We start from the raw sequence: 18,132 nt of genomic DNA on the forward strand, positions 1-18,132 counted from the left end.
GTTTATAGCGTTATTGTGGGGACTTTCCAAGAACCTGTTTCTTTTTTAGACATCTCTTGTGAAAAATTTCAGCTGTGGTTTTGGGTAGCTTTGGCCTATTTAGCCAATATAATCATGTCTATTAAATTGTCGCATTGAGATGTTTTCAGTCATCAAGATCTGACTCTCCTTAACCTCATTTCACTTTTGAAATTTTAAATTGGTTGGTGCCATCCTTGTAGCCCTTTCCTTAGTGAAGTTTTAAGAGCTGAATAAAGAATAGAATAACTCTGTTCTTGTTATGGTAGCAGCCTCTTCCAGGTCGCCAGGAGTCTGGATCACTGTGCTGGCCCGGCCATGCGTGTCTTGTAGTGTGCGACCGGGATCCCTCTGCGCATGCCGTCGCAATTTATGTCATGCGCAGAGTGCTCCGGGCCAGCGCAGGTGCATTGATTCCCGGCAACCTGCAAGTGGCTGCCGGGGGTCTTTAGGTAAGAAAGGAGGGGGGCAAAGGAGAACGGGGAGCAGTGGGCATCAGGACAACTCCCCTTACATGTGTGTGCCTCCCATTTCTCCTCCTCCTTTCGGCTCTGGTATACTTTAGTAACAAATCAGGCCTGTTGGGGCTTTTAATAATTGCTAAAAATAAAGATTTTTTTTTTTTTTTTTTATTTTTTTTTAGTGATAATTTCTGAAAGCATTCTAGAAATCAATTGTTGTACATACAAACTGCTCAATAGTCTACTCTATTCTGCGGAGACTGAAGGAGGAAGTAAAAGCGAGAGGTGCTCTGCTGAGAGGACTAGAGTAGAATAGATGGTTATTTTTGGTCACACATGACTATAGTACAAAATCAAAAACGGGAAGGAAATAAAATCCCTTTCACTAAGCATGCATTTAGCAAGACACGGTCATCGACTCTCTGATTTGGTCCCCAGCTACCTTTCAGCATACACATTCACCAGTGATTTCAAGCACCAAATTATAGGATGGTCAGAAAACGCTTTTAATGTAGTCCAATTGCTTTATTACTTGCACTATTGCTCAGTCCATTTTAATGCTTGTATCAGCAGAACAGTATGTTCTAAAATATTTATAGCTTTACACTGAATAGCTCCAGAAACCACCACCTAAGACACCAATGTGCTGCATATAAAGTGGGGTCTGTCACCAAGTACATTATACCCCAGTGCTGCTGCGGCAGCCAGATGCGTCCACACTTGCGCAGGCTGGGCTTCTACTAGGCAGTCTGTTTGGGGGCTTACTGTTACCAGGGAAATTGCAGTGTCGTAACATAAAGTGGTTTCCATACTCTTTATTGCCCATACAGTTAAGATTTTTACACAGATGCCATTATTTATGGACACAAGCATTTCATCCCAGCTCCTAGAACCAGGGCTGTGGAGTCGGTACAAAAATCTTCCAACTCCGGCTCCTCAGTTTATGAAACTCCGACTCCGGGTACCCAAAATGGCGTCCAACTCAGACTCCTTAGTCTAATACTAACAGGGCTGTGGATTTTGTACAAAAATCATCCGACTCCGAACAACATTGTCTGGAATTGTCTACGTATGGAAATGGTACATAATTAAAATCACTTGTAATTGTATTTGGTGGGAAAACTAGGCTCTTCTGTGGTATGCAGAGCTGTCCATGAGATTAAAAACTGTTTAGTTTTGCAGGCTACAGCAGCAATATGATAAGCTTTTCCATTGTAAAGCAGTGTGTTAAGCCTAAAGCTGGCCATACACTATAGCCGATTCCCGGCAGATCAACAGCAGATTCGATCACTGGGATCGAATCTGCTGTCACATCGTTCCCGCAACACGCCGAATTTCGATCCATTTCGTCCGATCCCGTCGATCGCTCCGTGCGGAAAATTACCGTCGATCGCCCGCGGGTAGGGAGCGCGTCGCTAGCGGCGTTCGAGTACCCGACGACCGACGCAATAGAGCCCGCATACATTACCTGCTCCGCCGGCACGACTGCCCCCGGTCACCGCTGCTCCGTCTCCGCTCTGGTCTGGTCTCTGGGTCCGGCATGCTTCACTTCTTCTAGCCCGGCAGGAAGTTTAAACAGTAGAGGGCGCTCTACTGTTTAATCTTCCTGCCGGGCAGGAAAAAGCAAAGCATGCCGGACCTGGAGATGGAGCAGCGGTGACCGGGGGCAGTCGCGCCGGCGGAGCAGGTAATGTATGCGGGCGGGAGGAGCGGCGGCAGCAGCAGCACCACCACAACAGATTGTGAACGGTTTCGGGCTGAAATCGGTTCACAATCTTTTTGCAGTAAAGGTAGCCATACGATCCCTCTCTGATCAGGTTCGATCAGAGAGGGATCTATCTGTTGGTCGAATTTGATGGCAAATCGACCAGTGTATGGCTACCTTAAAGGTGGCCATATATGAATGGCCATCAGATTGATCCCTCTCAGATCTGATCTGAGAGGGATTGAATCCTTCCTCACACTGTACACAGATTTTCAATACATTTCCACATGAAATCTATTGAAAATCTGTTTGCAGTGAAGCTTACACTCACCTGTCCACTTCATTCGCCTGTGTCCCATGACAACCATTAGAGGCCCAGTGTGTACGTGATCAGGTAAGGTTCATGCCTCTGGGCCTCAAGGGTTCCTCCACTAGGATTTATATCATGGGACGCAGGCGATGGAGAGGCAGGGAGGAGCTGCGCCCAGGCAGTGATGGAGCGCAGAGGTGCCAGCATACAGGTTCGTGTAAGCTCCATTGCAAACACTTTGCATGTCGGTCACCCTAAAATGAAATTATGCCCCGATTCCTTCCCTCCCCGAGACAATCAAGCGTTATTTCCTGTTCGGTGTTATCAAAGATTGATCAGGCATTGCAGTGGCTGGATAGTGTACTAGTTAAAGGCTCTGCCTCTGACACAGAAGACCAGTGTTCGAATCTCTGCCCTTCCTGTTCAGTAAGCCAGCACCTATTCAGTGAGGGGACCTTAGGCAAGACCATGTAACACCACTACTGCCTGTAGAGCGCTCCCTAGTTGCTGCAACTCTGGCGCTTTGAGTCCGTCGGGAAAAAAAATGTGCTATAAATGTTCTGTCGTGTCTGTGTCATGGAGTTTCTAGCAAAGTAATCCACTGCCAGATTTTGATGGAAAAAATTAACTTTACAGCGCACCCTGCAAAGTGAAACTGAAGAAAAACTTGTTTACCCTCTCTGTAATTTTTCATGAAGAAATTGTTTGTGTCTAAAGATTGTCATAGTGTGACTACTCAGAGCAGAGAGAACTTTTTAAATATTGTTCCACTTTTAAAGGACACCTGAAGCGGAAATAAACGATTGTATCTATCTTCCTTCTCCTAAAAAAAGACTTTTTAAGATACTCCACAGTTTTATCTTATGTTTAAATCTACTTTTTAAGTTTTAACTGTTTTATTGTTTTTTCTCAATGACACATTCATTGAAGTATGCCAGAGCTAAAATCTATGAACTATTGACCTTTTTTTTTTTTTTTTTTTTTTTTGTATCTCTTTCCTGCTCTCAGAAGCCATTTTCTGCTAGGAAAGTGTTTTATAGTTGGAATTTCTTATCAGTGAGGGTCACTTCCTGTCTGAGTCAGGATTGAGTCAGCCACTTACATAACTGATATTTAACTCTTTCAGGCAGAGAAAGAAAAAAAAAAAAAGGAACACAGCATACTTATTTGTGTGCTAGGCAGTCTATCTCATCTTGTCACATGTCACTTCGGGTATCCTTTAAAGGGGTTCTGTGGCCCTTTTTCTGATTGCAATTTAAATTAATTGATATGTTCCTTTAATAAGTCCAAATCCCCCCCCCCCCCCCCCCTTTTTGTTGAAAAAGCTGTGCTGTCTCTCTCCAGCTCCTTTCTAATTATTCTTGTTAGATGAATATTGTGCTGCAGGAAGAGGCAGACTAACAGCAGCTGTTCCTCATCTGTCCCTCCCCCTACTTTCTGGAGCATGCACAAAGGTCAATGATGACACAACAGCAGGGGGGGGAGGGAAAGGCAAGGGAGGAACAGCTGCTGTTAGTCTGCCTCTTCCTGCAGCACAATATTCGTCTAACAAGACGAATAATTAGAGCTGAAGCGAGTAGAAAAAATGTGGGGATGCGGTCTTCATGCCCCCCCCCCCCACCATTCTGCTCTGTCCCCATCCTTTGCTGCCTAAATGCAACAGCCACCCCCCCAGCAGACCTCTTCCGGGTCGGGTAGTAGTGCGCAGGCCCGACTGCACACACCCTACATTGCGCGCCTGCATGCTCTGTGCATGACATCACGACTACGTCGTGCACATGTGCAGCACCCCCGACCGTGGGCAAGCGATGTAGGATGTACGCAGCCGGGCCAGAGTTTGGCATGTATGGGTTAGATTAGAACATACTTCAATCAACTTTGCAGAGAAATGTTGGAAAAACTAAACTAAACTCCTCCTGAAGAAGGCCAACGGATATTGGCAGAAACGCGTCGAGGTTTTTTCTATCCTTGTAAACTAAGTTGGTGACGGAGACCAAGGGCGAAGTGCTATACCGCGGAAGCGCGCAGCGGTAACCCTTGTATCAAGGCCCAGAGGTCTTCGTGTAAGTGGTGACGTCACCCGGAAAAAGTAGAGCCAACATACTCTAAGTTACGCTAAGCGGAAGTGCAGCAAGCGGGGATCTGTATCTTCGGAGCGGAAGTGACGCAGGCTGCACTAGGAGGCTAGCGTGGAGTGCATCGAGAGAGCTGTATGACAGCAGAAGGTCTAGAAGGTCCAGGAGCGGTATGTGGATTATGCAAGGATCTATTTAGCGAATCCTGTAGAAATAAGCTCTTGTTACATAACCAGACTGATCCATACCTGTATTTGGAATGTGGGACGTGCTGGGGGAGGTCTAAGAGGACGGACCGCAAACCAGTTTAAAAACTTGCTTTGATCCATACAGGAAACTGCTGGGTCGGAAACTGCATATGTAGGGAGGTATTATACCCCCAATTTTTTACATTTTTAATTTTTTACATTTTTATTTTTTTATTTTTTTAGAAGGGCCCTTCATTGGTATGTATGTAGAGGTGGTGTGGAGTGCATGAGTGGAGTGGGGTACTCAGATTACTGCAGTATTTGTAACCAATTTTACAGGAATAAAGTTCATTAATTGGATTAGCGCGTGTCAGACTCATATAAATCTAAATGTTGGAAAAAGCCTTATAGCTTAAAATTAATTAGAATTGCAAGTGTCATGTTGGAATATATTTCCTGTTATTAATTACATATCCATATTTTTTCTTAAAGATCATGCTGTGTTTTTCTAATGGAAATCATTATGACCTAATTTACCCTGCTCGTTTTTCTAAGGATGCCGCATTGTGCCAATGTAAGTACATGATAATCAAAGACCCTTGCTTTGAAATTAGTTTCTGCAATTTGTAAGAGCACATGTATTCACACAGTTGTGGTTTGGATAGCTAATGAGTGTAGTTTTCCCTCAAAAAATGTTAGAATTTTTTGCCTACTAACTGCCTAAACTCTCAGCCGCTACAGTTAATGCCAGACCAGGATTTACATCACGAGCCTATAGGCCAGGGGTGTCAAACTCAAATGGACGGAGGGCAGAAATTAAAAATTTAGACTAAGTCGAGGGCCGAGTCATAATTATTGATGAAATGGTCCAAATGGCGATCTTTTTCTACGTTATAATGCAATGTAAACCTTTTCTTTCATATTACAACTAACAGCAATAAAGTTCTTAAATTGAAAAATAAATTAACATTCAACTTTTTCTAACAATATTATGTTTCAGCCTGATGGACACTGGTCTCTCACTCATGTTGCCCCAGCTCTCTCTCACCCACCCTTCTGCCCCAGCTCTCTCTCACCCACCCTTCTGCCCCAGCTCTCTCTCACCCACCCTTCTGCCCCAGCTCTCTCACCCGCCCTTCTGCCCCAGCTCTCTCTCACCCACCCTCAAAATAGCATCCGAGCACATGGAACTTCTTAGCATGCCACCCAAGGTACCCAGCACATCTCCAAATGCGGCCCCAGTGCCCACAAAAAACACATGATGTACACACAAGCCTGCAACAAGTCTCCCTCCTCAGGCACACGCATGCACGCACCCACGCACGCCTCCATCCTCAGACACACACACAAGCCTGCAACAAGTCTCTCTCCTGCACTTCACACTCCACCCTCCAAACTACCTCTCTTCCCCAGATGACCCCAAGGGAGGCAAGGAAATATCTGCAGGATAGGTTGCATCTGGCTGGCCAGCTACATGCACAGCGAGTCAGACTCACTGATGAGCTCATGTGCTGTCATAACCTGGCTGCTGCTTCCCTATCTCTGCGGCTGCTCAGACGCTCTCTGACCTGGCAAGGGAGGCAATAAATCAAGCTGGCTGCCAAACACATGGAGCCTAGGACTTGCCTGCACACTGGGTGAGTGAGTGAAGGAAGGGGGTAGGGCAGCCTGCATGCACGCTAGAAAGCTGCTTTTGATGTGCACTTCAGCTGGCTGCTGCCGGTCACGCACTGTGCCACACAAGTGGATCCCTAGTACGCCACTGCTGGGGGGGGATTCTGTCCCCCCCGCTCACGCCTGTGCAGGTGCCCAGCAACTCTAAACATTGCCACTACAGGTGCCCAGAACCGTTCAACATACCCTCTCTTACCTAATGAAAGGTATAAGTACACAGCGCGCAATGTGGAGGAAGTGACCCCAGACATCGGGAGGCGGAGCAAAGGAGTGATGGAGCTTAGCCATGCTCTATCACTCATACGAGAAGGGGGGTGAAGGAAGGGTGAATCTAGGACGGGCTGGCCACCAGTAAGTTGAAGGATAATGGGCGGGAGGGGGCGGAATCGCCAGCGTGTTAATTGTGATCCTGCTGGCGGGCCAAGTTTCAAAGCGCAGCGGGCCACAATCAATGTAAATTTAAAAAGCACTGGCGGTCCAATTTTTCTGGCGGCGGGACAAATTTGGCCTGAGGGCCAGAGTTTGACACGTGCTATAGGCACAGAAGTCTTGGCGCCCTAGGCTCTGCTCACAAATTCCTACGGAATGCTAACTAAACCGATCCGCAAGTGTGCTGGCTGGCCCAGCTGTCACCTCTCCCCTGATTCCCATGCACAGCATAGCAGCTTGAGGGGGGTAAAAATGCAATGCTTTTGTTAAAGTCCCAGCAGCATAGTGTATCATGAGCGGATTGGTTGGCCCAAGGGGGTATCTCCTAGTCCAAGGAGCCTAAATATGGTAAAATACATGGATTCTAGATTGCAGTGCATAGATGCTCTCTGTTATAGTGGAGGCACTGTAACATGGGCCGAGGGAGGGGGTAAGGGACCTTTCCCAAATTTTGCAATAAGGCATCGGTTAGCTGCACAGAATAAGGTGGCCAATTCATCTTGGTACTTGTTGAGAGCAGTACATTTTTGCTGATACTTAAAGAGAAACTCCGACTAAGAATTGAACTTTATCCCAATCAGTAGCTGATACCCCCTTTTACATGAGAAATCCATTCCTTTTCACAGACTATCAGGGGGCGCTGTATGACTGATATTGTGGTGAAACCCCTCCCACAAGAAACTCTGAGTACTTAATCCTGGCAGTTTCCTGTCTGTGAACCTTGCTGCATTGTGGGAAATGGCTGTTTACAGCTGTTTCCAACTGCCAAAAAAAGCATGCAGCAGCTACATCACCTGCCAACAGTAAAAATGTCACCATGTAATGTCAGAATGTAAATCAGGGATTTAAAAGATTTTTACAATGGGCAAACACTGACTAAATTATTTATACATAATTGTAAAAATGAAGCCTTTTTTTATTACATTATTTTCACTGGAGTTCCTCTTTAAAGGCTGTTACAGTACATAAAGGCTTTTACAATACGTAAAGGCTTGAAAATTAATATCCCTTACCTAGATGATATACTCTTGGTAGTGAAGACCAGGGAGAAACTGTTGTCCAATACCTTGTTCTACAAAAGCTAAAAAAAATTAGGGTGGATTTTAAATGACCTTAAATCCTGATTTTGATCCTGCCCAGAACAAGGTTTTCTTGGGAATTCTGGTGGATTTCTTAAAATTCTTCTCGATAGTGGTCCTTTAACCAGTTCACCACTGAGGGTTTTTCCCCTTATGAACAAGAGCAATTTTCACATTTCGGCGCTCCTTCATTCACCAATAACTTTATCACTATTTATACATTTTGTTGTGATATCTGTTTTTTTCCACCACCAATTAGGCTTTGTTTGGGTGGTACGTTCTGCTAATTTTATCCTATATGCATTTTAACAGGAATACTAAGAAAAATATGAAAAAAATTCTCAGTTTTTAGCCATTATAGTTATAAAACAAAATTGTGCTACTGTGGATAAAATCCACACATTTTATTTTACTGATTTGTCCTGATTACTACGTTTACAACATTTAAAGTAAGTCCCTAGTAGAATGTATGGAGACAATATTTTATTTGGAAATAAAGATCTATTTTTTTCAGTTTTGCGTCCGTCACTAATTACAAGCCCTTTTCTGCAAAACAGGAATATACCTTCATGATATTTTAAATACAGGTCCTTCTCAAAAAATTAGCATATTGTAATAAAGTTCATTATTCTCTGTATTGTACTGATAAACATTAGACTTTCATATATTTTAAGATTCATTACACACAACTGAAGTAGTTGAAGCCTTTTATTGTTTTAATATTGATGATTTTGGCATAGAGCTCATGAAAACCCAAAATTCCTATCTCAAAAAATTAGCATATCATGAAAAGGTTCTCTAAACGAGCTATTAACCTAATCATCTGAATCAACTAATTAACTCTAAACACCTGCAAAAGCTTCCTGAGGCTTTTAAAAACTCCCAGCCTGGTTCATTACTCAAAACCGCAATCATGGGTAAGACTGCTGACCTGACTGCTGTCCAGAAGGCCATCATTGACACCCTCATGCAAGAGGGTAAGACACAGAAAGAAATTTCTGAACGAATAGGCTGTTCCCAGAGTGCTGTATCAAGACACCTCAGTGGGAAGGAAAAAGTGTGGCAGAAAACGCTGCACAACGAGAAGAGGTGACCGGACCCTGAGGAAGATTGTGGAGAAGGACAGATTCCAGACCTTGGGGGACCTGCGGAAGCAGTGGACTGAGTCTGGAGTAGAAATATCCAGAGCCACCGTGTACAGGCGTGTGCAGGAAATGGGCTACAGGTGCCGCATTCCCCAGGTCAAGCCACTTTTGAACCAGAAACAGCAGCAGAAGCGCCTGATCTGGGCTACAGAGAAGCAGCACTGGTCTGTTGCTCAGTGGTCCAAAGTACTTTTTTCGGATGAATGCAACTTTTGCATGTCATTCGGAAATCAAGGTGCCAGAGTCTGGAGGAAGACTGGGGAGAGGGAAATGCCAAAATGCCTGAAGTCCGGTGTCAAGTACCCACAGTCAGTGATGGTCTGGGGTGCCATGTCAGCTGCTGGTGTTGGTCCACTGTGTTTTATCAAGGGCACAGGCAATGCAGCTAGCTATCAGGAGATTTTGGAGCACTTCATGCTTCCATCTGCTGAAAAGCTTTATGGAGATGAAGATTTCATTTTTCAGCACGACCTGGCACCTGCTCATAGTGCCAAAACCACTGGTAAATGGTTTACTGACCATGGTATTACTGTGCTCAATTGGCCTGCCAACTCTCCTGACCTGAACCCCATAGAGAATCTGTGGGATATTGTGAAGAGAAAGTTGAGACACAAGACCCAACACTCTGGATGAGCTTAAAGCAGGGGTCTCAAACTCAATTTTCCTGGGGGCCGCAGGAGGCAAAGTCAGGATGAGGCTGGGCCGCATAAGGGATTTCATGTGTCCCCGCCGCAAAACGAGGGCTGCAGAGCCCCCAAATCGCCCGGGGGGCAATCCACCGGCATTTCCTGGAAGGGGCAGAGCTTTTAGCTTCAGCTCTGCCCCTCCTGACGTCAATCGCAGCGGATCGCCGCCTTTGCCCACCCCTTTCACTCTTCCTTCACAGAGAGGGGCGGGGAGAGGTGACGATTCGTGCGGCGATTGACGTCAAGAGGGGCAGAGCTATAGCTGGAAGCTCTGCCCCTCAGCGCAGTCGTGGATGTTTGCCTGGGGGATTTGGGGGCTGTGTAGCCCTCGTTTAGCGGCGGGGATGCTGCGGATCACTTGGGAGCATTGAAGCGAACTATAAGGTGAAATAGGCAAAAATAGTTTGCTTCCGTGTCTCTTTTGCTTTTGCCGGCGGGGGCCACAAAATATTGTATCGAGGGCCGCAAATGGCCCGCGGGCCGCGAGTTTGAGACCCCTGGCTTAAAGGAATGCTATCGATTCACATATTTTTTTCAATTGACACAGGAATTGTTTGGGAAGTGCTGTTAAGTACTGGTGTATACATTTTAGTAGCAACTTCTTTGTTTACTGTTAGCAAAATACTTTCAATCTTTACTGACGCCAAAACTGGCTGACTGAGCCATGAGGAGAGGGGAAATTCACCTCACACTTGATCAGTTAACTCTGTGTAGCTCTGTGTGTGACAGAGAGAGAGAGCTCCCAACAGCTGCAGATCCTGTGTCCTGTGTTTCTGACTGAAGTGTCTGAAGAGAGCAGAGGAAATGTAACTAATTGTCACAGCTTTTCATACTGTTTTTGCTTTCAGAGTTTGATATGTTTGATATTTTCTTTCTGTAGTCTGATATGCAACTCTGGCTGTGCATTGAAGCAGACACCCCTTCTGCAATTGATTTGTCCCAATATAGCTAAATCCTACCCTCAATAAATTACAGTTTTTGCCTCTGATATTTAACATGAAAAGTAGGAAAATGTTTACACAGCTACTTAGACATTATTTGCACACTGTCATTTTAGAACACTTGGATATCGATAGTATTCCTTTAAGGCCGCTATCGAAGCATCCTGGGCCTCCATAACACCTGAGCAGTGCCACAGGCTGATTGCCTCCATGCCACGCCGCATTGAAGCAGTCATTTCTGCAAAAGGATTCCTGACCAAGTATTGAGTGCATAACTGAACTTAATTATTTGAAGGTTGACTTTTTTTGTTTTAAAAACACTTTTCTTTTATTGGTCGGATGAAATATGCTAATTTTTTGAGATAGGAATTTTGGGTTTTCATGAGCTGTATGCCAAAATCATCAATATTAAAACAATAAAAGGCTTGAACTACTTCCGTTGTGTGTAATGAATCTAAAATATATGAAAGTCTAATGTTTATCAGTACATTACAGAAAATAATGAACTTTATCACAATATGCTAATTTTTTGAGAAGGACCTGTAGTTACCTTAACTATGTTACAGTAACGGTTTTATGCTGGTAACTGGGGGGGGGGGGGGGGGGGCAGTGTGGGGGTGTCTAGGTAGTGGGTTAAATTTAATAGGGGATTTATGTATGTGTAGTTTAATGTACTAGGGTGTAGTTTCACTATTTGGCTACAAAATGCCCCCCCTCAGTTTAATTCTGTGTACTGTAAGCAGTACACAGAAAATTGTGCGTGTTTACTTTCTCAATGACCACCGGCATCTCATTGATGCTGGTGATCATTGATCACAGGCATTTTGATCAATGAATGGGAACATGCGTTACCATTCACCGCTCATTCTACTAACAGGGCAATGTTAACGTGCACAGCGACAATCATGGCAAGGTACATATATCTACGACCTGGAGCTATGATGAGGTCTCCGGTGGCGTAGATATTCTGTCGTCGGACCATTAAGTGGTCAAGTGGCGTATAATGTAGCTGGCTATAAGCCTGCTGATACAGTAATAGCATGTATTGAGATGACTAGCTTACGCTTCCTCTCCTCATCATTGTAAAGATATACTTTGGCATATAAATTACCTACAAATGGATGCAATAAGCTTTTTTTTTGTTTTGTTTTTTTTGTTTTGTATTTTACAGCAATAATCTATGAGTTGCTTTATGAAAAAGTGTTTGGAATCGATGTGACAAAGCTTATGTCCAAGACAGGAGCATCTGAGGAAGAGGTTTATGACAGTGGCGCTTCAGGATCAGATGGAGAGGACAATGGAACTGGGTATGGTTGTTTGTTTCACGGAGAATGAGATCTGTTGTGAGCTGCATGCTGCCTTATAACTGAAGTACATATATCCAAATCTGCCAAACAAAAAATTTAAAGATTTTGGGATGCACACGTGCTACATTATAAAAACTGTTATTACATTGTACACTGATGTACACCCCTATGTAACACTGTACACTGATGTACACCCCTGTGTAACACTGTACACTGATGTACACCCCTGCAATGCCAACTCCTAACACGTTAGAGGGATAATACTGTGAGATGAAGCAGCAATGTTACCGGAGTCTCAACAGTATTTCCAAGATCACAAAGCTATAGTTTCTTGTTCTGTAAAGCATGATCATTGTCTACAGTAAAATAGGTGCCTGCTTTGGCTGTGGAAGAATAAAGAGCCACAGCTCTATGCCACTTGATAATGCTCTTATTTTGTGTAATGTCGGTCTTTTTATTATATGGTGAGATATGGTTGACAAAACAGATACGGTACCTATTTTTTTGTTTTAAAGAACAAGCGACACCCATGCTAACCTAGAAATAAAAAACACATATAAGTAGATAAATACTACTTCTACTTACATAACAGATGTATTGTGCTATCCACGTAATGATTCCTTTGAATTTTACAAAGGAAAAGCAGAAAATCCTATTCTAGGCAGTGACCATCTTGCCAAGCTAATGCTGACATCATATCCTCCCTGACTCTGGTTTTCCCCCCTCTTTTCTCTTGCTCATTGTGTATTCATTAGCTGCCCTCCTCCCAGTCTTTTTTTTTTTTTTTTTTTTTTTTTTTTACACATCCAATCACTGAGTCACCTCAGCCTTGCTTGTAAACACAAGTGATCAGCTAGGCACAAGTGATCAGCTAAATGGAAGAGGAGGAGTATATTATAGATGAAAAGAACTCCTACCATTCAAAAGAACTCCCAGCATTCAACTTTTTGGCACTGTTTGACACTAGGGCAAGTGCTCCTAAAGTATGTGATAACTCCAAACCATAACAGCAGAAAAAGTTTTGAATGAAGGATTAGCATATTTATCACTTAATACACTCAGACCAGTTGCTGTTGAAATTTGATTTTTATGGTGACAATACCACTTTAAGGAATGTTGGTTTTAGTTTTTGTTTCATTTTTGTTGATTGCCATTATTTTTGTGTGTTGCTGCAGGAACAACAGCCAGAATGTGAATTTTGCTGGCATGAATGGATTTAAATCTCACAAAGATGGAAAGGTATGTGGCAGTCATAGTGCTCCACTGTATCTCACAAGTGTTGTATGTGCGTGGAAAGAATTAAGACCGGCTTAGGTTTTAGCTACTTGTGAATCAAATGATGTAAAGCAGGATTTCTTTGAAAAATGCCACAAATCATTTATCAGTAAAGAAACAGTCCAGATAATGCAGTAAACTAAAAAGAGAAATCACTATTTAGTGTGACCACCTTTTGCCCTAACAAAGCACCAGTTCCGCTAGGCCTCTTGCACAATACATGCGATTCCGTTTTTTTTGTTTTGTTTGTTTTTTTGTTTTTGTTTTTTTAATGTGAACTGATTCTTGATTCCGATTATTGGAGAAAAAAAAAAAAAACCACAGCAGCCTGCAGTACTTTTTTTCTCCTGTCAGCGCTCCTCCCTTTAATACTTATCGCAACAAAATGATCTATACCTTTTTTGCCACCAATTAGGCTTTCTGTGGGTAGTACATTTTGCTAAGCACTTTTTTTTTAATTCTAAATGCATTTTAACAGGAAAATTGGGGGAAAAAATATTTTCTCAGTTTTTGGCCATTATAGTTTTTAACCACTTTACCCCCGCCCGTACATATTTCTCCGCCCCTTTTTCCATCCTTTAAAAACCAGGGACGGAGAAACACGTACTTTCCGCGTTCCCGACGCTGCCCGCGCTCCCGCTCGTAAACACGCCGCCCGCCGCTAGTAAACACGCCGCCGCCCGCTCGCCCAGAGATCAATGAACGGGAAAATCCATTCCCGTTCGTTGATCTAAGCCCCGCAATGATCAGCTGCTCTCCTATGGGCAGCGCGATCATTGTGAGAAAAAACTCACGTGTCCAGCCTCCTTATTCTTCCTCCAAGCTTCCGGAAGGAAGCTTGGAGGTCGCATTAAAACAAAAAGTTACTGTGGCCATCTTGTGGCCAAATAGTAAACTACACCCTACACATTTTTCACATACAAATAAATGACTTTTACACATAAAATTAACTCATTACCTCCCACACTCCCCATTTTTTTTTTTTTTGTAATTAAATTTTTTTTTAAAAATTTACAATTAAAAAAAATACATAAATAGTTACCTTAGGGACTGAACTTTTTAAATATTTATGTCAAGAGGGTATAACACTGTTACTTTATAAACTATGGGCTTGTAATTAGGGATGGACGCAAAACTGAAAAAAATGCACCTTTATTTCCAAATAAAATATTGGCGCCAAACATTGTGATAGGGACATAATTTAAATGGTTTTATAACCGGGACAAAAGGGCAAATACGTTTCATGGGTTTTAATTACAGTAGCATGCATTATTTAAAAACTATAATGGCCGAAAACTGAAAAACAATTATTTTTTTCCCCACATTTTTCCTATTTTCCCATTAAAACACATTTAGAAAAAAATAATTCTTGGCATAATGTCCCACCTAAAGAAAGCCTAGTTGGTGGTGAAAAAAACAAGATATAGTTCATTTCATTGCGATAAGTAATAATAAAGTTATAGACGAATGAATGGAAGGAGCGCTGAAAGGTGAAAATTGCTCTGGTGCTCAGGGGGTAAAACCCCTCAGTGGTGAAGTGGTTAAAACATAACGTTCTCCTGTGGATAAAACCCACATATTTCATTTGCCCATATGTCCCAATTATTAGGCCGTGTAAATGATGTCCCGATCACAATGTATGACGGAAATATATTATTGGGAAATATAGGTGTCATTTTTCTTTGTCCGGTCCATACTTAGTCACTTATGTAGTAAAGTAATAGGAATATACCCTCATAAAATATAGATTAAAAAGCAAAGTCGCTAAGGCAGGGGCTTTGGAAGTGGAAGGCATTAACTTTATTCATATAAAATTATAACTGTTTATATGTGTGTATGTGTAGTTTAACTTTTTGGCTACTAGATGGCGTTGCAAAAACTCTCCTGTTTTACAGGCATTGCGATTGGGTAGAGGACCACTCGGTCCTCTTCCCCAGTCATTGATCGTGGTGTCCCGATGGGTAACTGGGGTGGGGGGAGGCTGGAGCGAGCGACACAAAACGTCCTGGAGCCGTTAATGGGCTCCAACAAGGTGTTTTAATGCGTCCGCATGCCGGTAAGTGGTTAATCTGAATCAAAAATCGGATCGTATAAAAATAATCGAAATCGCATGTAGTGGGAAAGAGGCCTTAGTCACACCAACTTGCAGTTTTTGAACGTAACCACGTGGTATATTGTTTCAAGCATCCTAGGGAACGTGCCCTCAGTTCCACTGCTGACTTTAAAAGGACCCTGAGCAGTACTCCTGGTTATGAATTTAAGCATACTTGCGTGCAATTGGTTATGCCCCCTCGCTCACCCTGCCCCGTGTTAACCTTGGTGTCTACCGGTTCTTGAGATTCAAAATGCATTACAGCAGTGATTCTGTTAAAAGTCGCGCTGCGACCCCCCAGAACAGGAAGCCTGCGGGTCCTCTCTGAGCAGGCTTCCTGGATTCTTTTTCCTCTGTTCCCCTCCCCTCTGCTGGGGGCGTTATAAATTCAATCAATAACACACATCCCTCCCAGGTCAGATGTCCTTTTTAAGGCCAATGGGTGGTAAGACCAAATACTGAGTTGCAAACGCACACTTATTGTGCTATTTGAAATTTTACTTGATTAATAAAAAAAAACTATTCATGGCTTTAGTTTGGAAAACAATCCCAGGTCACAGTATTTTTCCCCAGGTGAGTAGGGCTCTTGCAAAGTAGTGTATATTTGACAGTTTGATACATTTCTACAGGCTCCACAGGAAAAAGCTTCAGCAGTGCCAGCAGCTGTGCTTCGCTCACTTCATCCAGAAGTTTACAGAAATGTAGAGTATGATGTCTGGATGAAGTCACAACGTGGTAAGCCATCAACGTTTACAATTATTCTTCAAACCCTCCGGGAGCAAGCTCAGTGTTTGCCTGTGTATTAAAATAACCAACTACTGAAACACAGTTCCAACTACTGAAAAATGTTTATCTTCCTTGACTAGGCCTGTATTAGAACAGATATTACAAATAGATGCATTGCTCCCTCTGCTACTTTTTTATTTTAATTGGAACTTGGAAGTCTAACTCCCATTTTATTAAAATTGAATGGAACTAACATTTCATCTATGGTCTTAAGCACAGGTATCAAACTTGAGGGATGTGGGCTGAATGCAACCCTCCTTGCTGTTTTATGTGGCCATAAGGAGCTTTAAATGTACATTATTGCAAGCAATGACAGAACGACCTCACACTGCCTTTCCAGCCAGAGCTCCTCTGTGGCAATGACGACAGAATGACCTCACACTGCCTTTCCAGCCAGAGCTCCTCTGTGGCAATGACGACAGAATGACCTCACACTGCCTTTCCAGCCAGAGCTCCTCTGTGGCAATGACGACAGAATGACCTCACACTGCCTTTCCAGCCAGAGCTCCTCTGTGGCAATGACAGAGCAACCTCACTCTGCCTTTCCATCCATCTGCTGCATGCTTGTTCTGGGTCTATAGCTAATAGTATTAAGCCCCATCTACACAATACGATTCTTTGTGCGATTCGATTACGATTCTATTTACGATCTGATTAAATCCAACATGTCCGGGATTCGATTCCATCCGATTTGCCATTGTTTTGCAGTGGCATATCGAATCGAATCCCGATCGGACATGTCAGATTTAATCAGATCGTAAATAGAATCGTAATCGAATCGCACAAAGAATCGTAATGTGTAGATTGGGCTTTAGAGGTAGAGGATCAGCAGAGCAGCCAAGCAACTGGTATTGTCTAAAAGGAAATGAATATGTCCACCTCAGTTTCCCTAAATTATTGCCAGCTTGCTGCAGGAGTAATTAGCTGCACACATTAGGCACTTGTTACTCATTTACAGTAGGCGATTGTGTATTGCAGTATTGGTTAGAAACTATGCTTGCATGTAAGCAAGCTCCAAATAGGCTTGCCATTAATCCATATATAGAGCTGAACTGAAGGGATTGCCTTTAATATTGTCAATTGTGCAGTTTCACTTTAAAGCGGACCTGAACTCAGATCTTCTTCTCTGCTGTAAAAGATGCGCATCAGCATAATAACCTTCACAGAAAAGCATTACCTTGTTACAGCTGATACAAATCCTAAATTAAATCTGCAGTGTTTTGACTTCCTGCTTTTATGGAAGCTGACATACTGTGCTTTCCAATCAGCTTATCTGCCATGAAAGTCAGGTGACACAGGAGAGAGATCAAATTACAACTGGCGATTAGACAAAATGAGCGGTAGTTAGCCAGGCTAATCTCTCTAAATACATACAGGGTGCATTTCCTTCTGTCCTATGTTCTCCTTCTGTCCTGTGCAAGAGTTCAGGTCCACGTTAACACACAAGTATTTGTTTTGTTCTTCCTTTGTACTTTATTGTAATGTTTTCTGGACAGTACTGGCTACATTTTGTATAAAGATTGGTGCGATTTTATTTTGGTTTTTATCCGCAGATGTTTGCACTGTCCATTGTCCTCACAGAGATTATATCCTCATTTATTTATCCATTTCACTAATGCCTGGTACACACCAAGCAATTTCCCATCAGACGGGTCAAAATTATTATTTCTGATTTCCGATACAAAAACTATCAAATCGGACATGTCGGAAATAATCGATTTGACCCATCTGTCTGACGGGAAATTGCAGGCTGTGTACCAGGCATTACGGCAAGTTCCTATCCCTTTTGTGTTGCTGTACATTTTGTTAACAATATATTTGTTACGATAACAATTCTATTGCCTTCCACTTTTATGTATACGAGTGTCTATATTTTTAATGTACCCACATTTGTTTTACACTGTACAGTGCCACAGATGATGGCGATTATACAAATTATACAAATCTATAATACAGTAGGA

General features: G+C 42.9%; 1 protein-coding gene across 1 annotated transcript in view; it reads left to right on the plus strand.

The window, feature by feature from the left end:
• Positions 1 to 18,132, plus strand: part of OTUD4 (OTU deubiquitinase 4) — a 67,908-nt gene that overhangs the window by 30,104 nt on the left and 19,672 nt on the right. Inside the window, exons 6-9 of the mRNA XM_068279342.1 lie at positions 5,250 to 5,331; positions 11,883 to 12,018; positions 13,194 to 13,257; positions 16,015 to 16,120. Coding sequence (XP_068135443.1) covers positions 5,250 to 5,331; positions 11,883 to 12,018; positions 13,194 to 13,257; positions 16,015 to 16,120 — 388 coding nt within the window. The remainder of the gene's footprint in view (positions 1 to 5,249; positions 5,332 to 11,882; positions 12,019 to 13,193; positions 13,258 to 16,014; positions 16,121 to 18,132) is intronic.

Source organism: Hyperolius riggenbachi, chromosome 1 (genome assembly GCF_040937935.1).
Source record: "Hyperolius riggenbachi isolate aHypRig1 chromosome 1, aHypRig1.pri, whole genome shotgun sequence".
Classification (NCBI taxonomy): domain Eukaryota; kingdom Metazoa; phylum Chordata; class Amphibia; order Anura; family Hyperoliidae; genus Hyperolius; species Hyperolius riggenbachi.